This window comes from Parambassis ranga, chromosome 22 (assembly GCF_900634625.1).
Source record: "Parambassis ranga chromosome 22, fParRan2.1, whole genome shotgun sequence".
NCBI classification, from domain to species: Eukaryota; Metazoa; Chordata; class Actinopteri; family Ambassidae; genus Parambassis; species Parambassis ranga.
The window spans coordinates 13,099,629-13,125,129 of NC_041042.1; the positions used below are offsets into that span (position 1 = coordinate 13,099,629).

General features: G+C 42.9%; 3 protein-coding genes across 5 annotated transcripts; all 3 read right to left on the reverse strand.

Annotated features, from left to right (window-relative positions):
* Positions 1-1,513: 1,513 nt before the first annotated feature.
* Positions 1,514-19,119, reverse strand: LOC114428046 (guanine nucleotide-binding protein G(q) subunit alpha-like). 2 transcript variants are annotated; one of them, XM_028396362.1, is made up of 7 exons: positions 18,984-19,119; positions 9,526-9,710; positions 9,056-9,210; positions 6,854-6,982; positions 4,948-5,077; positions 4,698-4,851; positions 1,514-4,531 (listed from the first exon to the last, which is right to left on the reverse strand). In XM_028396362.1, the coding sequence occupies exons 1-7, from the start codon at positions 19,117-19,119 to the stop codon at positions 4,341-4,343; spliced, it is 1,080 nt and encodes a 359-aa protein (XP_028252163.1). In that variant the 3' UTR covers positions 1,514-4,340. The 2 variants fall into 2 exon arrangements, with proteins under 2 accessions (XP_028252163.1, XP_028252164.1); XM_028396363.1 differs by lacking the exon at positions 6,854-6,982 and adding an exon at positions 7,762-7,890 and having other exon boundaries at positions 4,341-4,531.
* Positions 19,120-20,705: 1,586 nt separating this feature from the next.
* Positions 20,706-23,102, reverse strand: LOC114427517 (protein ANTAGONIST OF LIKE HETEROCHROMATIN PROTEIN 1). Its single transcript, XM_028395617.1, has 4 exons — positions 22,820-23,102; positions 21,868-22,406; positions 21,631-21,791; positions 20,706-21,512 (listed from the first exon to the last, which is right to left on the reverse strand). Exons 2-4 carry the CDS (start codon positions 22,321-22,323, stop codon positions 21,080-21,082), a joined length of 1,050 nt encoding a protein of 349 aa, XP_028251418.1. The 5' UTR covers positions 22,324-22,406; positions 22,820-23,102; the 3' UTR covers positions 20,706-21,079.
* A 699-nt stretch (positions 23,103-23,801) lies between these two features.
* Positions 23,802-25,310, reverse strand: tpgs1 (tubulin polyglutamylase complex subunit 1). 2 transcript variants are annotated; one of them, XM_028396151.1, is made up of 5 exons: positions 25,094-25,309; positions 24,958-25,024; positions 24,471-24,529; positions 24,091-24,398; positions 23,802-24,036 (listed from the first exon to the last, which is right to left on the reverse strand). In XM_028396151.1, exons 1-5 carry the CDS (start codon positions 25,263-25,265, stop codon positions 23,875-23,877), a joined length of 768 nt encoding a protein of 255 aa, XP_028251952.1. In that variant the 5' UTR covers positions 25,266-25,309; the 3' UTR covers positions 23,802-23,874. The 2 variants fall into 2 exon arrangements, with proteins under 2 accessions (XP_028251952.1, XP_028251951.1); XM_028396150.1 differs by having other exon boundaries at positions 23,802-24,529; positions 24,958-25,310.
* Between the last annotated feature and the right edge of the window lie 191 nt (positions 25,311-25,501).

A 25,501-nucleotide genomic window follows, 5' to 3' on the forward strand; every position in this document is an offset into this window, starting at 1 on the left:
AATGATCATAAGTCATGTTTGAATGAGGATCAGGCAACAGTGGTTGAAACAAATACATGAAACACATAAAAAAATATGGCAAGAGTTATGTAAATCAATAATCGATAATAACCAACTGATTGAACCCCCCCTTCGTGTCAGGGCTCTGCTTCAATGAAAACATCCAAGCCCTCACTTCCAACACAAAATAAACAGCACATGCAATTCTAATTACAGTTTCTTTAAAAAACAAAACAAACAAACGGCAGATTATCTTTTAAATCTTCAATCTTAAATACAGAATAAAGTCTTTGTGTGTACTTAATCATCTATCTCTTTTTTCTTTTTTAGTCTCTGTGTGTTTGTATTTAAAAAGGGGGACCATCTCAGCCTGTGGTCCTTCTGATGGTGACCACAGCGTTGGCACTTAGAGAGAGCGGGGTTGGCACACTCAGTATAATACATCATTTACATTTGGTTTACATACAAAAAAAAGAAAGAAAGAAATGTATACACACCACTACACAATTGACCTTCAGGGTTCATTGGAGTGAGGAACAATAAATCAAGTGGTCCTAAATAATAAGTCTTCTGGTAATGTCTTCTTATCATATAGACAGAAAAAAAAACATAAACAAAAAAGGGATCAAGCCAAAAAAGATAAGTTTGATTAGTCCGAGTCCACAGGAAGGGACGTCACATAACCCCAGGGGTCACACAACAGGCTCCGAAACCACAAAGGGACCCCATCTTTCATTAATCAAGGCAATGAAAGGCAATAAATAAAGTGTTGTAGTGAAAAATCAAGTCAGTCTTTTTACTGGTTAATGCTAAACGGGGAGAATTTAAGTTTCATACAGACTGCCGTCCCTCTTTATAACTTGAACAAAATACAGACACACTGTGCAACAACGCTGGGCTGCTACACACTTCCAAACCCACACTAACAGCCGCTTGGCTCCTCCCCATGTGCCAGAGTCGAAGAGTCAATTTTAAAACCCCCCTGCCCAAAAAAACAGAATACGTGGTTTGTCACCATTAATGTGAGCTGCACTTGACACACAGTAAATATTAACACGACTACTGATAAATACTTGGGTATGTATACTGGTTCATCGTTCCACTGTAATACTGGCATCTTAAACCTCTGTGTGTCTTCCCCAGCACGAGCTTAGTGACGTTTTCAGCAGACAAAATGGCAGTTTAAGACAATACTGGTGTTTTTTCCTAATATATTTGAACCCTTTTCAGGTAACTAGTGTTCAGTTTGAAGCAAAACTTAAACTTGAAGTTAGACTGAAAGCAGAAGGTGAGGAATTTGGTTTAGAAAAGTTTTGTGAAACTGACTGAAATTTCATTTTCTTAGTGGCACATAATGCTTTCAATAGCTTATGATGACACAGTCATCTTAAATCAGCCAAATTAAGCCAATAAAGAATGGGTTAAAATATGCAAAAAAACACCAGAATGGTCTTAACAGACTTCTTGGCTATCCGCTACAACTTCAAATACTTGGGGATATATGCAACACGTCTTGTTACTGATAAGTGTTTTTATACTGCGCGAGGCATTACAGGTTAACACTGCCATACCGATGCAAACGAACAAAATGTAGTGAAGATGAGAGAAACACATACATAAGGAAACTGCTTAGTGTCGGTAAACTCTCTACACACACACACCTTACATTAACACCCTGCCTATGCTTCTTATAGCACATACTGCAAGTAATCTCCATTTATAAACAAGTATTAGTAGTAGTGGATGACTTGGTTCACTGTGGTCCTGTGCTCCACTCCCCGCTGTCTGATGTACTGTGATAGCCCTTAATGAGGATGAAGGGTAAGTCACCTGTAGAAAAGGTCAAAGACCAAAAATAATAATAATAAACAAAAGGTATATCTGCACGTCACTGGCACTATTCAAAGCAGGCCTTCAAAACTGGAAATTAACAATGCAAAAAAAAAAAAAAAAAAAAAAAGGAAAAAGAGTTGTGTTAAATTACAAATAGCAAGCATGGACCAAAAAGGTCTTCAATCACTGATTAAAAAAAAAGTCCACCTATGTTCATACATACTGTACATTTTTCTAGGTATGCATTACAGCGCTGCATCGATAAACAAGGAGGAAATACAAGTTTCTTTAAAAAAAAAAAACAGATGTGAGGGCTTGAAAAAAACAAACAAACCATATTATCATGGATGAAGATGTGATGGCAAGTACAACTGGAAATGTCTCAATAAGAAATAGAAAGCAGAGATAAAGTCCTTACTATAACAGACATTCGTTTTTTTTGTTTTTTTGATTTGTTTTTTTTGTTTTTTTACAGCAGTTCAGACTCAAGTAGGCTCCGTCATGAGAAAAGGAGCACTTCAACATGACAGAATCAAAAGCAGTCAAATTATCAACACCTTCAAACCTGGTCCATAAATTATATAAATAAAAAAAAAATCTTTAATTACGTAAATTCATCTTGTCATCATACTGTGAAGGTTTTTTTTTTCTGTTTCTTTTAACCAGCCCTAAAATAGTGTTACTCTGGAGACAGAGCTGTTGCAGTAGTGTGTGGAGGCCAGCTGATAGGAACCTCTTTTCTCTGACTAACCATCATTTCCTCGACGCCACTCAGCTCTGTGTAGTTCTATTAATCAAGTGAACAAAACCCATAATCACAGTATCAATACTACCATAAATTCATAGGAAAAAACAGTATGCTAATGAAAGAAGTTGATAATTTTTTGTGTGTTTTTTTTGGTTGTTTTTTTTTCTGCCAAAGATGGTGTACCACAGAGCTTTTTTTGTACAGAAGTGTTTTGTGTATATGTATTTACAAACAAATATACACAAATGACATTTGAAAGAGTCATAGCCCGCCTGCCCCCCACCCCTCCTCTCATCACTCAACAGCAAGCTATTCTTTTATAAACAAAGTGACTATACAGTAAAAAAAGAAGAGAAGAAAAAAGTAAACAGAAGCACATCCTGATACAATGGATGACTATGTCACCATCAGGAAGTCTGTCTGATTGGATGGCTGAGAGACGCAGGAGTGACATCAGAGATGTTACCGAACGCATTCTACTCGCGCCCTGATGGCGTGGGCGTGTTTTCATTTGCAGCTTTTTTCTTTTTTTTTATTTCTGTTGAATAAGCCATTTGCAGCCCAAGTTGCAGATGTTGCTTTGTGGGCTGACAAAACACTGATGGCGTCACACTCCCCTCTGCATCTGCGGTCCACCAATCAGAGAGGAGCCCATGTCAAAAGCAGGGTTCTCTTACCCTCTTACTAGCATTCTGTAATGAGGGTGTGGAGCCAGATGCTGTGAAGGACTGTCCCTGTGAATCCATACAGAAAACATCTGGAGGAGGGAAGCGTGTGATTAACTTAAAAAACAACTCTTACAAGGATACTTATGTCAAGTAAATTTCTTGTTGCTTTTTTTTATACATTTTTTTTTGTTTTGCAAAAAAGTTTGTAGAATTTTCTTCTTATCACCTTTCCGTTTAGCTGTTAAATAGATTAAATGTAGCAACAAATTTCTATCATTAAAAACATTTTTAAAAATCTCAGCAATTAACAGATTTTGATTAGCTATGTCTTTGCCACCTCTGTTGTTTGACTTAAGTGTTTACATATGCATTTACTTCATAATATATATATATATTTATATAGATATTTTTTTGCGATTGCGATGCTCACACTGGTGGGTACATTCATAGATGCGAGGTGGAGACAGAATCCTCGGCCCCGTCCCCTTTGTGTATCATCACCCTCACATCCAGGCTGAGTCAGAAGTTTCTCCTCTTTAGCACCGCTTCGCCGCCTTCCACACCACAAGAGAGGAGAAAACAGAGGACCTGCGCTGACACCGCTGAGGGTCAACTCCAAAAAGAGGGGCCACGGGGTTTGATTCACCAAAACACAGCTCCTCGCTAATCAATGCTGCCGAAAAACAAACACACGCACATACACACCAATTCTAAAATCCCCTTTAGTCACTGTACAGCCCGTGTGAAAGGTTTGTGTGCCAGATGAAATGTGCCAGAGCCAGCAGCCAGGACCAAATCTGACGCACGGAGCAGCTTTGGGAGGACCGAAGACTCTGACACAACAAGCTGCCGAGAGAAGGAGGAAGAGGCTTTGGTGAAAGAGGAGGGGCGCGTTTGCAGGTGGGAGGATCTGTGAATTCACTGTACTAGAAAAAAAAGCCGTTTCTGTCAGTGTGTGTGTGCGCATGTGAGTGCGTGTGTTTGTATGAGCTGAAGTGGTGTGCTGTGTAATGCGTGTGGAGTTGACAGCACGTTCCCAAAGAGGTGTGCCTTTGTGCAATGGCGAGGAGATGTGCGTTGTAGGCGAGCCCTCACACCAGATTGTACTCTTTGAGATTAAGCTGTAGGATGGTGTCTTTGACAGCTGCAAACACAAAGCGGATGTTCTCAGTGTCCGTGGCACAAGTGAAGTGAGAGTAGATGATCTTGTCGCTGTCTGGGTTTAAGTCCACAAACATCTTGAGGATGAACTCCCGTGCCGCCTGTGCATCCCTTTGGGGACCTTGAATTTAGAGACAGAAGTCATGTAAACATACGTATGAGGTCATTTTGCACATAGTTAAGTTCCCTTTGAGTGTCTCCCGCCTGAAAATATGTGAATTCATTTAGATTAAGAAGAACAGAAAAACAAAAACTATGCCTATACAAACATATCTTAATGATCTTACCATCAAACTCTGGAAAGTAGTCCACCAAGTGCGAGTAGGAAATCTTCTCCTCTAGCAGGTCCTTTTTGTTGAGGAAGAGGATGACAGAGGAGTTTTGAAACCATGGGTAGGTAATGATAGTCCTGAACAGAGCCTTACTCTCCTCCATACGGTTCTAGGGTGCAAAGTTGGGAGAGGGAGAACAAAAATAAAGAAAATCGTTTTCCCCCAGTGGTCATGATGTTAGAAGTATAAAAAAAAATCTGTTTACCTCGTTGTCTGATTCCACAAGGACCTGGTCGTACTCGCTCAGTGCCACGAGGAACATGATAGAGGTGACATTCTCAAAGCAGTGAATCCACTTCCTCCTCTCTGACCTCTGACCCCCTACATCCACCATCCTAATGGTGAGATGAAGGTGAAGAGGAGGATAAAGCAAAAATTAAATTAGCATGCAGTGCACAGTGTGCAACATGTTTTAAACACATATTTAAGCTCTCTTTAAAAAACGTCTTGTTAGGTTTTGAATCCATCAAGAGATATTACATGGTGGTAAAGTGTATATCGTCAGGCCTTACAAATACATTACTTAAAAAATCTTGAAGGTGAATTCTTTGAAAGAGCCATCATGTGTTTGATCTAGATGACAACTAAACTAGTGTTCCTTAAACATTTCCAGCACATGACCTACATTAAGATATAGCCACTTATCCAGGGACCCTCTGACATCATATTTTTATAATTTAAAGAGAGATCGGAAGTAGGTCTATTGTTTAATTTGGGGTCTGACCATTTGCTAGACGACATTATTAACTTGTTTAAGGACAAAAAACAATGATGGATTCAGCACCTTAAGAAGAAAAGTAATCTATTTGACTTTGAAACCTTTTGGACATGAGCTAACGTGTACAAAGTAACAAGAAAACACACAAATGTGAAGTGTGAAGATGCTTTTGTCAGTGTGAGTGAGTGAGTCATGCATGCCACCAATAAAGCTTCCCGTCTAAGACAGATCTAGGAGGAGCAGTTTTTAAAAGAAGGCCACTCAGATTAGGAGATTCTCACTGTTTGCTGAACATCTGCTCATCATTCCTGAACAGAGGGAACTCTCCTGTAGAACTAGAAACTAGTGTAGTAAGAAAATATACAGACACCTCTGTGTTCTCTGTATAATTATACATATATGACCTCTATTGAAAAAGAGGCAGAAAGTTTCAGTAAAACACACTTGGGGAAGTGGAGGGACAAAAGAGAAATTGGAGTCGGGTACATGAATAGAAGACAGAGGGCAACCAGAGGACAGGAGGCACGGCTGTTGGAGCCAGAAGTCTGATTTCACGTGTCCGCAATAGGCAGACTGACAAACACTGAGGATATTCATGAACAGCTATCCTGACTAACACTGACTGTTAGGAGAGTGTGAATCCTCATATGATTCCAGGTTTCCTGAGCTTCTCCTTGACAAGGTCACCCTTCACCCATCAGGGACGTCAGGTCCCAGTTTCATTAAGCCCTCGCATTTGTGACATCTGATTCTGTCAAGAAACTTTTCCTTTCAAAGAAGCACATAAATGGCGTCTGCGCTGTTTAATGCCTCGCTATGGATTTTTCTGTGCACCTCTGGGTGCACAGGTGCTTGCCTCCAGGCCAGGTGCAACATGGTCTCTGAGAAAGCTGCACAAATCAGCTAAAATTCACAACGCAATGGTGCCCCCTAGTGGTGGCCCAGTCCACTGTGGTCCATAGAGACCCAGGGCCAATATAGGCCCTGCAGGACCTGCTGCCCAAAATAACATTCCTCCACCGCGGAGAGGACGACCTCGTTTCTTCTGCCAGCCGGAGAGGAAAGGAGGAGAGGAGGAGGAAGAGAGGAGGTGACCCATTTACAGAGACCGGGCACCAAAATGTAGGACTTTGTGTTTGTTCGTGGGTTGTGTTTTGTACAGTACCATTGTTGGTGGCAGCAGGTATAGCTTTTCTTTTTTATGATTGAGGGGAGGGACATATTAAGAGGATGGATTATGGATGGATGGATAAAGTTGGGGGTTAATTCATTCATGTAGAGGGGGACGACAAACATAATTATTTTGGGGGGGTTGAGAAAAGAAAACATCAAAAGACTTAAGGATGTCATGACAAAACATACAGGTACGTAGCCACAACGGGCATCTTTCTACCTGAAAATGATGCTTTGCAAGTCGAAGGGGTACTCTATAATTCCTGTAGTGGGAATGCGCACCCTGAGTACATCCTGCTGAGTGGGAAGATAGTTGGGATCTGCAATACGGTCCAGATCCGAAAGATAACTACAGGACAGGGTGGTCAGGAAAAAGGGAGACATAAAAGAGGGGGAAAAAGAAAGAAAAACAGTTATATAAAGTGTGACAGGCATTTACCGCAACCCCTGCCATTCCAGGAAAATGTAGATCCTGTTGAGGGAAGATTCACAGAAAAGGTCCCATCACAGAAACCAAGGCTGTTAGTCTGGGTCACTGCTCCACCAACACTCTCTTTCCATAAACCCTTTGAGATCACTTTTACTTGACTTTCCAACGAACTGAAAACAATTAGCACTGAGGTCAGGGTTCAGGTGTTATGTTGCAGACAGTGTGGTGGCATCAGTGACAGTGGTAGTAGTGACTTTAGCAGCACCAGTATCAGATAAAGAAGGACTGGAGGAGGCTGACATCAAAGACGGTCCAACTTTGAATTTCTTAAGTGTAAATTCTTTTGCACTTCATACACATTCCTGGAGAATCTTTGACGTCGCTGCCTCGTCCTTCTATCTCTGATATTTTCTGGCTGCTCCCCACACTTCAGTGCAGCATGTCTGGCCTTAGGTTAGATCACCGGGCCAGCACAAATCACTGGTAACTTATCAAGTTAACACAGCATCACTTTCTCTTCAAAGCCAAAATAGATCTGTTCAGACTAGACATTTTGGTAAAATTATTGTTTTTATGGCACTGACAAGAAACAATTTTACTTTGCCTCTCTAAGATGCTGTGTTTCTATCCTGACAGTCATCAGTGGTTCATGTCCTCTAACCATGGTGATGCTGCAGTCCTGGTGCCTTGGGGGGTACCTGAAGATGACGTTCTCCAGGTCAAAAGGGTACTCTATTATACCCGTGGTGGGAACGCGGACCCTCAGCACATCCTGCTGGGTGGGAACATATCCCTCCGCAGTCACACGGTCTAAATCGCTAAGATAACTGGAGATATACATAAACAATGTGGATAACACTGGAATAAAGACATATTTTCTTGCATTTGATTTACCATGCTCTTACACTACTTGCACATTCAGCATCACATTGCACACACAGAAGCAATATATTGCAGTACGGCACGAGAACAACCAGGGGGCACTGTGAAGTGAGCCAATTGCCTCTGGGTATGTAGCCTGAGGTCACATGTTGTTACACTGTAAGGGTAACAAAAAAAAAAACACAGAGGAGGAGGAAGGAGGATGACAGATTTGGCTACAAACAAGGTGCAAACACACCTTGACATTTTGTCTGCGGTTTGGAATTGAATTTACAGACATGTTTTGAGGGAGCCTATTCATATAAAAATGAAACTACTAGGAAGTACAGGTGTTAAAATGTAGCTGCAATGCTTTTTAATGGATGATTTTCTTACTGTATGCCCAGGCTGACATGGCAGCGAGAAACTTCCAAATCATTATTCTGCTTCATGTTGACTAGTGGGGCCACAAAAGCTCATTCTAGCAGACTTCAAACACAGTGTAAACAGACTGTAAGAGTAAAAAAACACAATTTTGATGTCTGTCAGCCATTAATTCCTGTGGGCAAAAAGAAAATGTGCTGTCCTGTCTGACAAACGTCACAAAACCCACAAGGTAATTACACACCTAGGGCATGGACACACAACCAACCACACATCCAGACACACCTTAGTTACTTAAAAACACCGGTATGGTTTTATCGTCTCAACCACATCATCATTTCTCAAAAATTCATTAAAGGTATTACACACACACACACACACACACACACACACACACACCCATTTCCATTTAATCCATTAGCATGCATACATGATGACTGAGAGTCTGTTTTTAAACTGGTTTGGGAAGAAAGGCAATTTAGTCAGCAAGGTTCTGTGTTGTTTTATATCCAACAAAACTTTGCAAACTACGAGCTAATATGTGCAACAAATCAAAAATGTTCAACAATAAATAGTATATAATAATAATAGACAACTGTTTCCAAACCAGAATGTCAGACTCAGTCATGAAAATTACATAACTCACACGAAGATTGTGTCATAGACGCATATAAATACCATACTTAAAATCCTACATAGACGTCATACCCATTGTCAAAACACACACACAAATATGGACAGACGTACTATTTAGTAGAGTCAGAGAGCTGGTACTCTCTGCGGCGGTCATAGGCCTCTTGGATCCCCGGGTCAGCCCACAAACTTTTAATAGCTGTAATGTAGGGCTGGTCGAACCCAGCGATCTTCTCAATGTCCACCTCCTTCACAATCATGGCGTTTGACTGCAAAAAGAGATACACAAGGGGAAGGAAGGTGAGAAATGTATGAATAGCACAAGAGTGCAAAAACTAGAAAAAGACAAGATTTATCAAGTTACTTTCTTTAAATTTTAGACTTTTTAGATATCTGTAAATAGCCTTCTTCACTGTCTGTTAAGACCAAGCGGCCGATCCCAACCACCCACATATTCTACTTATTCCAAAGATAATGCTTCTGCTAGACAAACTAAATGCATCTTGGGTCTTGCTTGCCAGAAGTTTTTCCAAGGAAAGACCTAAAAAACACAGCAATGAATTTGTTGGAGGTGGCATCCTCACCCGATTCTGTTCAAATTTGTAGGGGATCTTCAGGGTCTCGGTGGCGCGGATCATGGACTGCATGGAGGTGAAGATATTTTGGTAAACAAGCCGAATGAAGCCTCTCTTATCTTCATCTGAGTAGCCGGCTCCATGGATGATCCTCATCTGCTTGATGAAGGTGCTCTTGCCACTTTCTCCCGTGCCTGAAAAGAAGACAGACAGATTAGAAGCAATGTTACAGTGCTGATCATCTTTTTTTTACTATTTATCACGTACATGTAGTCCTGCAATAGTTTACAAATGCCTAATTCAGTCCAGGTCCCTGGTACAGCATACCCACCACTTTGTTGTATCTATTGGCTACAAGCAGAATGATTTTTGCCAAATACATGCTGAAACTGAGAAGAGGTCCAGCACTACCTGCATCTGCAGAACTTGTCCTTATAAAAATATAACAAGAAACAAATGTGTGAAGGAAACCAGCCCAGCTTCACAAAAGACCATGTGTGTGTGTCAGCACACTACAAAGAGACTTTGTGCATACGAATAAAAAGTACTTGAATTAAAAACAGCTATGTGTCTATGGTGTCTGCTGCTCCCCATGTATGGATCTTCAAAAGAGTATAGAATTGAATTGTAGGCTGGCCCTGTTTTTAGAAGCTCTCAGAGCCCATACTTCCTTTATAGAAGTTTGTGGAGCTCTGTGTATGCAGTATTTACACCAAAACTCAAGTACAAATGCACACACACTGCAGTGTCGAGAGTTTTGTATCAAATTGAACTCCCACTGACCTCACCATTAGATACTGAACTCTACTCTTATGTATTGCAAATGTACAGGATTCATTTCATGAGGGTTGTGATTCATTTCACAGCCATCAGCCTTAGTTTTTTTGCAAGATATATGTTAAAATGGTATCAGAGTGCAAATCAATATTGTAACTTAAAATCATATGCATCGATATAGAAGGTGTGTGTCCATATTAACCCGTTAGGTGCCTCTCCCCTATTTTCTCAATTTAGCAAACTCATTTTTAAATCGGAACCCTCACTGAAGCCAGGATTTTAAGCACAAGCCAAATCTGTAACCTAAGACAGATGCTCCATAAAAGGCTTTAGAAATGGCCAAAAATGCTAGCTGAAGAGATCAAAGAGCCTCAAACGATTATTCATTTAATTAATAAAAAAGGCAAAGAAGCACAACCTGGTATAAAACAAACAGGTCTCACAAAACTGCATTATGATGGGATGCTCATTGAAGTCACTTACTCCTCTACTGAAATTCTAAGTTGATTATCTAAATTGATTATGACTGCAAAGCCTCTTTTGTCCAGTGTCAGGAAGCTGTCCCACAGTTCAGAAAGTGCACAAATCAAAAATATTTCTAGAAGGAAGAGGCAAGATAAGTAGGAGAAAAAAATATGAGCCAACAAAGATAAAGATGATTCATAAAGATGAAGACAATTTGCCTTATATTCAGGATCTAAAACTGAACTGTCTCCACCAAAAAGGTGACAGCAAGGGCTGCATTCCTTCAGTGATCCTCCTCTGCCCTCCTCAGTCCATATCTGGGTGTAAGATCACAGCAATAAGTGGCATCAGGTTTCCAGATTTACACATATGGTAAGGAGCCCAAAAAAGACTAGATTAAGGGCATGAATTTTACATTTACTCACACCACAACACAATTGTTTTCAGTGTGAATAATCCCAATCCCCACCTTCAGGAAAACAACTGTTTATAAGTTCCACAATGAGTGCTAAATAAACCCCCTCTATTTGGGTGGGGGTGAGGGGGTGGGGGTGAGGGGGGGTTGCGTTGGGCCTAACCCACATTTCACACTCACCCTCTATGCTCTACATACTGCCTAGAAACACCACCTTGGGCCATGAGGAAAAAAAATGAGCTGATGGCATTTCAGCCCTCAGTGATATCAAAAGGGATCCAGCACATCCATAATATCTGCAAAACTGAAAGAAGAAGACGAGATGGAAAAACACACACTCATCTCACCACCACCTACATTCAAGGTTTTTGAAGAGCAGCCATATTTCCGTTACCATAGCAACCCTCCTCTGTCTCCCTCTCTTTTTTCGTTCCTGTTTTTTTTTTTTTTTTTTACACATCCCTCCCATCCGCCCCTTCTCTCTCCTCTCTTTCGTAGCAGTCAGTAAATATAACTGTGAGCCCCTCAGGCTTGCTCTGTGCTCTTCATCTTTTGGTGTACCATAGAGAAGAAGGGCCTCAGCTCCACTGAGGAAAAAAAAAGCTGGTCTGAGGTCAGCAGCAGTGAGTTCTTCCACAAACGTAAAAAGGTTGGAAGAGATAGCTGCTTCGTTGTTGATGCAGGACCTTAATCTGAAATACAAATTTTGGGTTCTGACTGTGTCCATAAGGGGATATGTCCCACCTCTCTCAAACAAATGTCCAATTTTGGAGACTAGGTGGACTTTACTGTTCAGTAAAAGGAATTATGCTTCTTCAGTTCTCCTGGATGAACCAATGCTTTGTGGTGACTGCTACACACTGGTGGCTACATAGCAGTAGTCCCAACAAAACCTGACTGTCAAGTTAACAACAAAAATCAAATACAGAGAGAGTGTATTCTTTGTAATGGGCTGCTGCGGTGGTAGCAACTGCAGACTGCAAGAAGATCACTCTTCGACTTAATGTCTGATTTATTTCTCGTGACCCCGTCACAAGATCTCCCTCTGCTGTGTTCTCTTAACTATCGTGTCCCTCTTTCACCAGACAACACACTACGAGCCTCTGTCTTCCCTTTTTCCTCCCCAGATTGTACCAGCGCCAGCCACAACCGTTTCCATGCCCTCACCAACTCTCCCCTACAAATACACTCTCTCCCCCTCTCCCTCTCATCACAACCCCTCCTAACCTCCCTAAGGCTAGAAATATGCCTCTCCATTCTCATCCCTCTCTGTCAAGAATTTTGGATATTCATAACTACAATCCATCCATTCTTTTTTGGTAATGGCCTAGAAAAAGGAGGTCACCTTTTAATAGCTCACACTACTTGGGTTTGATAAAGCTCTCTGTTCTAAGGAGCTACGAGTGTGAGAGGGTAAGAGAAAGAGCTGAGATTGTGTCCCAATGCAACAGCGCAAGGTACACTACGCAGCCCACACACCACCACTAGTCCTTTGTGGTGACGATGTGTTTCTTGGAATAGAGCTAAAAGTCTCAGCTGAGGGTAACCTGAAGACAGTTAGAATTCTGAATATCCAAATAAAGAAGAACCGAGGAAATGATAGTATGTAAATAGTGCAGCTATAAGTAAAATCATCAAACACTTCACCTGTATCCTCCGTTGCCAGGCTAGCTTTCATAAGCCTTTACATAATGCAGCTGATAGCAGCTTGTAACGCAACACCTGATGGACATGACACATTGCTGTCTTGTTGGAGTAGTTTTGGTTGAAGCCCACTTTGCCACACTGCTGGGCTATCTGTGCAGGGACTGCTTTGCTTACGCTGTCTGCCCAACTCCTTTAATTCTTCCATCCTGCTTCAAACGTTAGGCATGAGTGGCCACACAAGGCCTCACGCACAAGCACGGACACCTCTGCTAAACCCAGCTTCCCCCTGCAGTGCTTTCGATGAACAGGAGATTATCAGCATCACAGCAAACCTGCATGCAAATACGCACATGAATATAATGGTCCACTGGTATGAAGAGTATAGGCTTATCTGGGTTTATGAACTGTCTTTTCAGGCAGTGCATGGCACTGCAATCTCAGCAGGAAGAAAACATTTGCATAGATACAGTAAATGTATGATTAAAACCTCAGAACGGACATCATGCAGGCATTCGCTTTATCAGCACCCTGGAATGACACTGTGAATCAGACGGGCACAACGCTAGCTAAAATGTAGCTTTGGTCTCCAATTTATCTTGGAAACTGCCCTGTTTTAGGCATACAAAGGAAAGAGACGGAGCCAAGGCAGCCTGGAGCTGCACACCACCTGCCTAACCAACTGTGGACACAAACGGATGCTGTGGTCAACCTCAAGGCATGGATGTTACCTCCGCTGTGACGGCGGCCCACTTCTTCCCTATTCCCTGCAATGACCTAGGCCTGCAGACTGTACACTGCTTAAGTATAAAGACACAGTACTGCGACTGTTTCTCTCTCAGGTTCGTTGCTGCTTGCCGTCAGTGTCTGCTGTATTTCTTGCTGTCAGGATCTGGGCACAACACTGCTGCTTTGTGCTGATGTCTCTGCATCTGCTGAGTCCTTCGTGTGCGTGGGTGTCAGAGCTGTAAATCGAACATTCGTGCAAAGCAATGCACTACATATAGTACAGCAAATGCACGTCTTCATTTGGGCACCTTAGAATTGCTTTGTCTGTTTACCAGTGAGTGTGCGCCGAGTGTCGTACTGGTTGAGTGGGAGTGGGTGAGCAAAAGAAAGATTCTCAGAAAGCAGCAGGATTTTAGTCTGCAATACACATACTGTACTCAGCTGCTCAAACCACAAACAGCCAAATCCTCAATGTTGACATTATTTCTAAAGTCGCTGCATTCATTTTAGTGGCATCTTCACATGAAGATTCTGAGATAACATCACAGTGCCTACAAATGGGCAGAAAAACTACAGGCATGGTCTAGCTTTCCGAATCTACCTTGAAACAGAAAAATGAAGTGACAGAGGTACGATCAGAGAGAAGCGTGGGCTTTACTGTACATGGCAGCTGGTGGGAGTAAACAGGAATGAACATGCCACCATGTCACCACAGAGAGGGCTGAAGATTCTGGCAATGAACAGAAAGGCAGGCTACGTCCCTTGCGTCCTGTCTGGGGACCGGACTAGCAACAGTATGTGGGACAGTCACCATCCAGCCTCATTCACCCTCATATCTCCAGAGAACCTTCCATGACCCTTTTAAGAACATGTGTGCGTTCAACTCTGTGGGCAAAATGAGCAACTGTGTAAAAGACACCGTGTCACAGAGTGTGTGTGCGAGCCTGGCTGAGAAGAGGGTGGCCGTCTGAGCATTTACTGCAAAACAAGCTGTGCAAGGAGTTTGGATGGAGGCCCTATCTATGTTCTGTAATGAAGAACAATCGGTGTGTTTGTGTGCACTGTGACTTCAATATTAATGAAGCGAGGAAGAACCCTTTGACTTGAAGTGATATGGATCCTAACATGTCACTGTTTTATTAAAAGACAAGGATGCAAATTAAAATGAAACAAAGGCAAGTATTACACAACTCAAGGTTTTTCCAAGGAAACACTAAATTGATATTTTCAAGGAAATCACAGTGCAAATATTAGAAACAGGAACACGGAAGAAAAAGAGTAACTCGAGTAACCACTCATCATGACTTTTCATCTTTACACTTTAAAATTAGGGTTACACAATCTGGTTAGAAGACCATGTCATGGTTTTATGGGGTAAAAATCGAAATCCACAATCTGAATTTTATTTCTATCCACAGTTTTAGTTGTTTCTTCAACTTAAGACTAACAGGTCCAACTAAAATATTTGTTTGCACTCTAATTTCCTGACAGGTTAAAGGTACTATTTGCAAGTACTTTGTTTTGAAAACTCAGTCTGCAGACCACCCAGGTTTGTGTTTCTCTGTCTAGTTGTTGGTACGGCTACTATTGCCTCAAGTCACTGTGATATTCAATTGTCACTACAGTCAGTCTCTCATATCACAAAGTACAAGTCCACCATCTTGCACAGCAGCTGGCAATGTAAGTCCTTAGTGTACTCTCCAGCAGATCTCCCACGAGAACCAGAATCTGGAGAGCTGGTCCACATTGCTGTTACACCAAGCTCTAGATGAACAAGGACACCATGAAGTCCACCTGTGATGAGACTACTGTTGCCACCTGCACTACAAGACAGCAAAGGTGGGTTTGTGGGAAAATATAAGGACTGGAGCAACAGCTTAATGAAGCTGAATAAAAGACGCAATAGTGACCTGGTTATCCAGAAGCTAAGGACACACAAAAGAGGCCCAGCTGGGTCAGCAGTGACTGAACATCCAAAATAAAATACCTTTCCATGACACAATCTGTATTATTTTTCTGTAAAATAACAATAAAATTACACTTCTTGAAAGAAGAGATTACTTTCCAAAATATCCAGCTCAGTTTGTAATTCCTTTATAACCAACTTTAAATGATCTCTCTCACACTTTCCGGAAAAATGAATACGTGCCTGTACATGGTTATTCATCTCTCACAGTGATTTCTATATTAAAAAGCAGTAGATCTGGTCATGATAAGGAGGATTTTGGGAGTAATTGTCTATCCACACAGCCCCACTTCACCGGTATTAAAACCACAGCACACACACACACACAACCTCTGAGGAGAAGCGCAGGAACATCCCTATTGCCATATATGATCAAAATAAGACGGCTTGGCAAGAGAAGTAAGGTCAGCAATAAACATCTGAGCCTAACCCCTGATCCCCTTCCTGGTTCAATCAGACTGTTCCTCTAAAGGCTGTCTTAACCTGGTAACAAGACATACTACTGACACAGGGAGGATCAGCAAGAACATACAAATCAATGCGGCCGTGGCAAATGAGTACACATCAAATTGATGTGCCATCAACGAACTATGCTGTCTGCTATGCCTGTCCATTGTCATTGGCAATGTTTTCACTGATCAGCAGATGTTCTCTTCCCAATGTTCGATATGCACACCCTCTTTTAAAAGAAAAGTGAATGCCAGCTGACAGCTTAACTGAGAGTGTAAAGTCTACCGCAGCTTTGGGAAACCCAATAGCATTTGGCCTACCAGCTCACTTTACTGACCATTCGCTCGCTCCAGCAGTTCATTTACCCGATGCAGCAAAGGCCACAGCTCCTGGCCCACTGTGTTTTGACCAAGTAGAGGCAAACCACTGGTCTGTGGAGCAGGAAGCTGTCGGTATGGCCTGATATGGCACTCAGTGACAGGCAGCCAGACTGTGGGCACTGCTGCAGCTCTGTTAAAACATTTACCTACATGACTAAGCCCAACATTCACCCTCTCTAGCTTCCTTAGTCCAGAAAGTGGTAGAAAATGTAACTAAACCTCATTTAGGTTTTGTAGCGAGATGGTTACTTTGGCAATGCACCCTTAGCCACATGGTAAATCCTGCCAGGAAGAGAGAGGGACACTGAAGAAGGGTGGGACTGAAACAGTGAGAGAAAACTTTGTTGCAAGGGGGAATGCAACAAGCAGCTAAGGTCAGTTAGAACTGTAACAATTAGCAGTCTAATCACTGTGCTATCATTCAAGCAAGAATGTGTATCCTGAAATAGGTTCTATTGCTGTTCTTCTCCAATATGGCAATACAGTTACCAAAAAAAGTATTTGCAATTTGGACTTCTAGTAGCTTCTGGTAATTTTCTCTTTAAGCACAAAATTCCATCCCAACATTTTTAGCTCCAATGGCTTCAAATGACTTTCTCGTTCTCTTCCCCTTTCCAAAACGGTACAAACCAATGTCATTACTGACACCACTAAACATTACATACTAAAACTGTGAACACCAGATTGAGCTGCAGGGTAGGCTGAAATGTTGCAACTGAAAAGTACATCGGCTCTCCTGCACACGAACTGAACTGCAGCGTTGGTAATGACAGAACAGCTCCCATAACATTCAACTGAGAAGAAGCTCAACATTATTCTCCCTCTGTTGTACGGTTACACACACTTGATAGAATGTTCAAGCTGTGGCTCAGTAAAGATGGTCCTCCACAAACCACAGTCAAGGTTGGTGGTCCTCTACTTGACCGAAAGTGTCTCTGCAGCACCTTGCATGCTAAGCTGCCACCACTCAGGTGTGCAAATGGGTAAATCTGAGGCCAGTTGTAAAGTTCTATATAAAATGCAGCCATTTTAGAACGTGGTAGTTAAACACTCAGACTGCCTTCTTCCTCCAGCGAGGTGTGGAGAGGCAGGCGGCTCACTGAGGGCCTGTGAATAATGCCAGAGGGATAATAGGAATCAGTGACATCTCAAAGTCTGAGCAGCAGATGTGTTTAACCAAGCCTATTAAGACCTGGACTAATCCTGCCTTACACGTCCTTATCCCAGCGTCCAGCGACAGTCTTAACTCACACAGGATGGACAATTTACAGCATGACTGGTTGCAGCTCTAGCTTGCCTTCTGTCTTTTACACTAACACATGTTTTTGATGTATGCTGACTCCAAAGAAACAAGTGGACAAGTGTCGGAGCATAAAAGGATGTTTCGAAGGAGTTTAAACTAGTTTTCCCAAATAGTCTGAATGATTCATTCAAACCAGCATAAGAATGATGATTGCAGCATAAAAACCACTGCAAAAAAAAAAAAAAAAACAGCCTCCTCGCCTGCTCACCTTGGCATCCAGGTAGAAAAGACAGTGAATAAAATGTATGACACAGAACGGAATATGTCCCATCAATGGTATGGTGGCCTACTTTGCAAGAGCTGAGGTATTCAGCTGGGAAATAAAAGGAGACACACATGTCAAATAACCGGGGCTGCTTTTGGTGGGTGAGAAATGGGAGCAAACGTTTTGAAACGAAGGATGCAACCTAGATAATTCTAATTGTCCTAAAAATGGACACCTGCTTCCCCCCACCGCCACCACGACGCCTTTGGGTTTTCCAGTGGCCGGTAGGTTCACATCATATGGCAGCATTTAGACTGAGATGCACGCTCCTACTAAATATGTTTTGTATGCAAGTGCATTTGAGATAAAGCCGGGCCTACTGTGTCTACAGAACTATGAATCAATGCAGTGCAGAGCAACTTATTCAACAGCAGCTCCCACCTGCCCACACACATGCTATAAAAATAGCTAACCTACTCAGCTAGACTCCTGTATGAGGGGGCAAATCCCTTAGTATCCTTGTCCTCTAGGAAAGACAGGTTTGTGACAGTATAAATACAAATTAATTAATGAGGGGCGACCTGAAAGCTCTTCAAGATGCACTAATGTTATGCAACAATGCAAAGCAATTCAAAGCTGCTGCTTTTATTATCAAGTGACAGTATCTCTCTCTATATAAATATTTTTTTGTATCCAACACCAGCAGTGACAGTTTTGCAGCAACTCATTAGCTTGAGGGCTAATCAATAATGTCAAACTGGCTAGCATGCGTTCGCCTTGTAAACGGTGACATCTTAGCAACTTATCTGGCAAATAAACTGCATTCTGCACAGCAAAACCAACACAATATACACTGGAACAAAAAGAAGACATTATCACATGTTAGCTAGTTCCTACTAATTTAAGCGTCACAAGCCTGGAAACCGATTTTAAAGCCCACAAGCTACAAGACAATTCAGGCAGCTCGAAAAAAATCATGCTTTAACGGCTCCCAAGCTAGCACCCTTAACTGCTAGCATATTTGCTAGCTCTGCCAAGAAGGCCCAAGAGGGTTGGTTGTCCATAAAGCGACAAGAGACATGACATGACAAGACATGTTGATTCTGTTCACTCAGAATCAACATGGTACATACCCAGAAGTAGTAATTTCAGCTCTCTCCTGGAGTCTCGCTTGTCTCGGCGGAGTTGTTTGTCAATTTCTGCATTGATTCGTTTCGACTCCTTCGCCTCTTCGCTCAGGCAGCAAGCCATCATGGACTCCAGAGTCATCCCCTCTGGTTTTGGCAGCCCGGCTTAGACGGGACCTGGCAAACACTCGGTTTCAGCTTCTCCCGAAATCCCCGGTCCTCGCTTCGATCTCAGGCAAGGAGGAGGAGGAGGAGGAGGAGGCGGCGGCGGCGTGTCGGGCTGGACGGATGGATGGACGGGATTGGGGGGAGGGGGAGGGCAGACTAGCCAGGGGCCTCGTTGTCAAGTTGTCCCCCCAGCCGAGAACAACTGCGGCTTCACCCGTACGTTCTCGGCAAATCACGGGAGATTCAGGGAACCAGGAGACGATGGGGCCTCCCAGAAGATATCCTCCCTGCACCGCTCTTTTAACACAGCTAATGTTAAAATTACCACAGCTGCCACAGATTAGCCACTTGATACCCGTTTATATCATTAACCCCTTGTGCCACTTGGAGGTCTGTCTTTTCGAACAATTCAATCTTCACAATCCTCCGAAAGTGGTTCAAATCTGCAGTGTCGCGACATCCAAAAACCCGTAACAGCTGATATCTGTTCAGTCGCTCCAACGTGAGCTAGCTGGTTCGGGCTAGGAAAGAAAAACTACAGGTTCCTCGTCAGTCAGACAACCTTAGTGTGATAAGTATTATTGCACTATCCACGCCGCAGTAATGCGCCCGTTTTCCAAGTAACTACATTAGCTAATGTTGGCTAAATCAGACGCTACAGCTGTGAGAGCTGCCCCCGCTAGCCCGCTAGCTCCCTCCGCAGCGCCTCGGCTAATGTTGTGTCAACCCGCAGTGATTGAAACAGCAGGCTGGTTGAAGGAATTTATCCGCCTCAGCTAACGATAAGAAGACAACAGCCCCATCACATCCTGGCTCATTTTACCGATGAAACACAAGGCTAACACAACAGCCTGTAATATACGGGAGAAAATGCCTGCTGCACCGAACCGGCTGGAGATATATTCACAAAACAGATGGCTTTTCGGGTCGCTCGTCGCTGGAACAAGGTGGGCACACGCCAGGATGATGCCAAGCGAGGAGGAGGAGGATACAGTGGTGTTGACTGACAGGCGGCGGAATGCGTGAAGCAGGTCTGTGGCAGACCAATTGAATGAACGAGGCGGGTCTCTGGGTGGGATCTGACTCCCAGCATCAAGTTAGGTCGATGAGATGTAAAACCTGAACGGATAAGGGCTCTCTTTATGTATGTATATATATTCATACTGATACATGCTCAATCAAGCATGCAGGCTACGTGTAAAATATTGTTTTTATGGTGCAATATGAAAATAATTCAAGAAACAGAGGAGCATTTCAATAGGAATCCGTCTCCGTACCAATAATCTCAATAAAAAGCAGTATGAACCAAGCATCACTACAAAATGTATCTGTGTACTGTGTTAGCAGTGACCTCTTGTGGCCAAAGAGTAAAACTGCACCAAACATCTGATCGTTAAAGTCCATGTTGCAAACGAGGATGATTAACATGCTCCACATTTCCAAACTCAACAAAACAATATGTTACATTTTCCACCTTGCCTCAGTCCATCTTAAATGAGCACAGACAATCACAGTGTAATAAACATAAAGGGTAAATGACACGATGAACTCGTACCCTCATAAACCTTTTTATTCTTCATGTGTCAATGTGAAAAAACTCCACACTTCTCCCTCAACACTCAACAAACTTTAAATTAGAGCAGTAGCAATGTGCAAAGTTAGCAATGGCAGTTGCCTGAAGGAGCCCCTCCTGCATCTACCTATCTCTGTACACATGGTAATAAGGTGAGACTGGGAGCACGCTCACCTCATTACCTGTATAAAATACACCTGGGAGCAAGAAATCTTGCTCATTGATAGGAGATCAAATACTTATTTCAATTATGAAAATGTTAATAAATTAATTTATAACTTCAACGTTCAAATAAACCATTGAAATTATAGATGGATTATAGACTATGATGTTATTTTCCCTCTAAGACCGTGATTTTCAGTCAATTATTTTGCTGTTGGAAATAGTCACAGAAGATGTGCCTGACGTCTTCAGCATTACTTTGGTCCATGATATGTGAGAGGAGCTGCTTGTGTCCGGGTTGAGGGCTTTCCGTCTCACACACCTCCACCTGCCACTCAGCTTTAAAGGTGTCCCCATGGGACTCGCACACATTGTGCAGGATGCAGCAAGCCAGGATCATGGTGGGCACCACATCCAGCCCGCAGTCATTCCTTTTGCTTAGGCACTGCCATCGTGCCCTCAACTTCAGAAGCGCCTCCTCAGAGACACGCAGCGCTCTGTTGAGCCGCTGATTGAACAGCCGCTGTGGCTCCGTCAGCGCTGCATGACTTGACCTCCTGCCTGTTTCCTCAGGATAGGCCTTTAACAGCCAGCTCTGGAGTGGGTAGCAGGTCTCCCCCAGCAACACATACCTGGACATGATTGATGGGTTTATTCAGTTACTTTCACAGTCAAATAACCTCTTGATTGATAAGAGGTGATGGCAGATTAATTAACCTTTATTTTTTACTTAATTTGTTTTAGTGATACCTCTGTGGTTTTCCCATGAAGGTGGGTGCTGGGACTGGTGATAGTCCACCTTCTGAAGCTGTGACCCACAGTGACGAGTTCTGTAAGATGTCAGTTGGATCTGTGCCTCCTGGGAAACTGGCACACACATCCCAGAAGTGTCCCCGGCCGCTAACAGCCACCTGAGGGAGACAAAGTGGTGAAAATTTGACTGGACAACCAGTAAGGATGTGCAATATCATAAAAGCATTTTTCTACTTGAGACAGCACTGAGAGCCAGCCAGCAGGATTGGCATAGTCGGATGCATTGTTCGTTGGGGTGATAATAGCTGTGTGGAGGGTTGCTATGGCAGCAACACAGTGAGGGAAGCCACAGGAAGAAAGAAAGACCTGAGCCGAATCCTCGAGCTCCTGCTCACTTGGAGGCCGCAAGTAGGTGGAGCTGAGGAGTGCCACGATGGCGTGACACATGTCTCTAACACACCGGCAGACAGTGGACTTCCCCACACCAAAAAGGGTACTGATTGTGCGGTATTCGATGTTTGATGCTAGACGCCACAAAGCCACAGCCACACGTTTTTCCACTGGCAGCGCCAAGCGGAAGCTGGTGTCCTGGCGAGCCAGACGGGGCCGCAGCTTGTCACAGAGGTGGAAGAACGTCTCACGGCTCATGCGGAATTTATCTAGCCAATCAGAGGGCTGAAACTCTGTCATCACCACACGCTCCCACCAGTCAGTGCTTCTGGTGGTGGTCCAGGGGCGTGTGCGGATGCGGGTGTACCTCCAGCTATCATCATCTGGGGAGAAAAAAAGAGAATATTTTGTGTGCATTTCGTAATGGATCTATTGACACTATCTACTTTTAGAACTGTGCTTTTCCTCATTGGTTTCTTTGACTACAACAGTAGCTGCAAAGACCTGAAAAATAGAAGTAACCCTCAAATCCAGTTTAAAGAACAGTCTCTTATTTGCCTTATATAGCAATAAATTGTAGCCTTGTCACTGGGTTACATGGCATGTAAGCTATTCAAATATATCCTTAAATTACTTATACGAAATATAAGAAGCCCTCAAATCCTAAAAATAACGATTTGGTGGCATTCAATCCTTTAACTGTCGAATATCTATGTTAATGTTAATTATACAACAATATTTATTTTTATATCCGTTATCAGGGCTATTTAAACACGATAAAGAGACGGGAACTGACCATGAGCATCCTCCTCTGTCTTTGAAAGAAGTATTGTCTGTGTCGGATTCGTCTCTGAATCTCATTGCGCCTCTGAACGTTTGCGTCGTTAATGTCTCTCCTGCGCTTCAGCAGCATATAAGTCATGAGGAACATAAAAGACCGGAGCTGCTCCTCTTCCTCCATTCAGATAGATTTAACGGGAAAGCAACACACAGGACATAAAGTTTCAGGAATGACAGTCCACTGTCAGTCAGGATACTCCTCCTGCAACAGCTTCTACTGTAAGCAGATTACTTCCGCCTCTTCGTCTTCTTCTTCTTCTTCTTCTTTTGTTTTTATGGCGAAAAACCAGCGTCGAGGTGCCTTACTACCACCACCCGGACTGGAGTGTAGCAGAAATTAAAATATGTTCTTATGCCTCGGTGCTTGTTTTCTACAATTTTACATCCTCTGCTAAATTAATACAGGTGAGTAAATTTAGCAACATTTGGATTTTAATATTATAATTCATCACCTTATCTAAAACAGATGATTCCGCCTGCCGGTCATTGGCGGTATTGCAACTTCTGTTTACTTCCGCTTTCCACCTGTTTGCATCCCAATCTGAATGATGTTGCCATCTAGTGGCTGCAACCGAGTACTCTTCTTTTCCCCCTTAAAAAATCTTCTCTTTCTTTTCTCGGGCTGTTTCCAGAAGAATGATGCGAGCATTTTCTGCTTTAAAGTTCAAAAGAAAATAAAAATAAATGAAGATCCATTTGCACATTTACTTTTCTTCTGCCAGCCATTTTTTATTCCTCTAAATGTTTTCATAAAATTACACCCCTCTGACAAAAAACAGGAAAACAATAAGTTAAAGTGCAATGACTGATCATATACAGAATAGTGAATTATAAATACATAGTCAATAGATTATTCAGTATAATTTCTTATTAGTGCAACATTCAACAAACAATTTGTTTTACAGTGGAGTTACTGGGTTTAGTTGCCATCTGACAGTCTGTATGTAAGAGGTTACATGGTGAAGAGAAGGTAATTATTAATCAGTCATAATTGTAGGATATTGGTAGTTATTAGGACACAACTTTCACTCGGGCGATAAACAGCTCTGCAGCTTCGTTTTCAAACTCCTTTGCGTCCATGTTGCCTCCAGGCCCCTGTGTCTGTCCCCCAACCATGACGTGAGCTAGCTTGTAGGGAGAGATCTTGGCACTGGCCTCCAGGTAGCGGATAGCCTTAACATTAGCCTCCAGACAGGCTTTGTTATTAGCATTGACACAGCAGTTTGCATCACAGCCTTGAGAAGTCTCCAAAGCTTCCTTTAAGGTGCCCAGCACAGCCAGGCCCAGCGCCCGAGAGGCAGGTCCTGCATCTGGGCTGCAAACCTCAGCGTAAAGCCTCTGAGCCTGTCGTATATAGTCTGAGAAAACAGCACAAGTGAGCACACCGTAACGGAAGACATCATAAGGGACGGCCTCATGGTTGTGGCAGTGGAGACATCGGAGGAGAGGAGCAGAGGTGGAGGCAGGGACTCCACCCTCACTGCACAGGCACTGAAGTGTGTGTGTGTAGAGGCTTCCACTCACTCCTCCTCCTCCTTCAACCCCCTCAGTGGGGCTGTCAGCAGAGGAGCCATCAGGGCCTTCAGGAGCATCACCTACATTTTCACGAGGCGTTGTGAGGTTCAGGAGGTCATAGGCCACACGGACGTTGTTGCTGAAGGCAGATCTGTGTAAAGATGGAAGAAGATAAGGGTATAGGAATGTGAAAGAAAAGGATTCATACATAGACCTAGTAACAAGGTTGTTAGTTGCTATTCATATAACATATAACGTGCAATATTTTTCTTTTTCTATACTTGAAATTCTGCATATATATACACCATATTTATATTCTTAGGACTGTGCACATCTATGTTTATATTGTAAATATTTTTCTCAATATCTTTTATATTGCTTGGTTTTTGCACTGAATGATGACGCTTTAATCTCATTGTACTTGTGTATAGTGACAATAAATTTTTCTAAATTCTATTCTATTCTATAAGCAATTATAAGTGTTTAATGTTTATAAGTGTCACAAGTAAAGGACTGAGTAACAGACTGATTAAAAATGTTAGTTAACGGTAAAGATTAGAAGAAAGAAAGTCATCACACCTCTGGGAGTGGTGCGCCAGCCGCAGGTGCCACAGAGCTCTGTTCAGAAGCTGCTGCTCTTGTGCGCCTGCGCACATCGTGCCACCATTCAGCTGCTGCTCCTCCTCGCCGCAGCCGCTGCTGCATCCAGCTGTGCCGGTGTCTGTCACGGAGGCGAGGTTGCAGAAGTGGTCGGCCAGGAAGCCGATGGGATCGTCTGACCGGGCTTCTACCATCTTCAGGATGGCGCCGCGAAGCAGCTCTCCCACCCCCGCCTGAGAGAGGAACTCCCTGTCACCATCCGATTTGGTGGCTTTGCCTGCGGGCATCCCCGGAGGAGGGACTGCAGACCGGCGCTTCTCCTTGTCAGCCATTGCTGTTGACGTCCTGTGTCGCAGCAACGGCAGCGGAGGTGACGAAATCGGGAAACAGGAAGTGGCTCACTTATCAGTTTTTGCATACTTCAATTATATTAAGCATAATATAATATATTTAATGAGCTTCAAACATGAACAATTCTGGAGAAAAATTGAATTTATTCTCACTTTGTGATAATAAGACTTTC

Excerpts from the sequence above, each read along its gene's own strand:
- LOC114428046 (XM_028396362.1), bottom strand. The coding sequence starts at position 19,119 with ATGACTCTGGAGTCCATGATGGCTTGCTGCCTGAGCGAAGAGGCGAAG. Across the intron at positions 5,078-6,853 it reads TTGCAAAGCATCATTTTCAG|GATGGTGGATGTAGGGGGTC; the intron begins GTAGAAAGATGC and ends TCTCACCATTAG. Across the intron at positions 4,532-4,697 it reads CTACTTTCCAGAGTTTGATG|GTCCCCAAAGGGATGCACAG; the intron begins GTAAGATCATTA and ends TCTAAATTCAAG.
- LOC114427517 (XM_028395617.1), bottom strand. The coding sequence starts at position 22,323 with ATGACAGAGTTTCAGCCCTCTGATTGGCTAGATAAATTCCGCATGAGC. Across the intron at positions 21,792-21,867 it reads GGCTCTCAGTGCTGTCTCAA|GTGGCTGTTAGCGGCCGGGG; the intron begins GTAGAAAAATGC and ends TGTCTCCCTCAG. Across the intron at positions 21,513-21,630 it reads TTCATGGGAAAACCACAGAG|GTATGTGTTGCTGGGGGAGA; the intron begins GTATCACTAAAA and ends AATCATGTCCAG.
- tpgs1 (XM_028396150.1), bottom strand. The coding sequence starts at position 25,310 with ATGGCTGACAAGGAGAAGCGCCGGTCTGCAGTCCCTCCTCCGGGGATG. Across the intron at positions 24,530-24,957 it reads CTGGCGCACCACTCCCAGAG|ATCTGCCTTCAGCAACAACG; the intron begins GTGTGATGACTT and ends ATCTTTACACAG.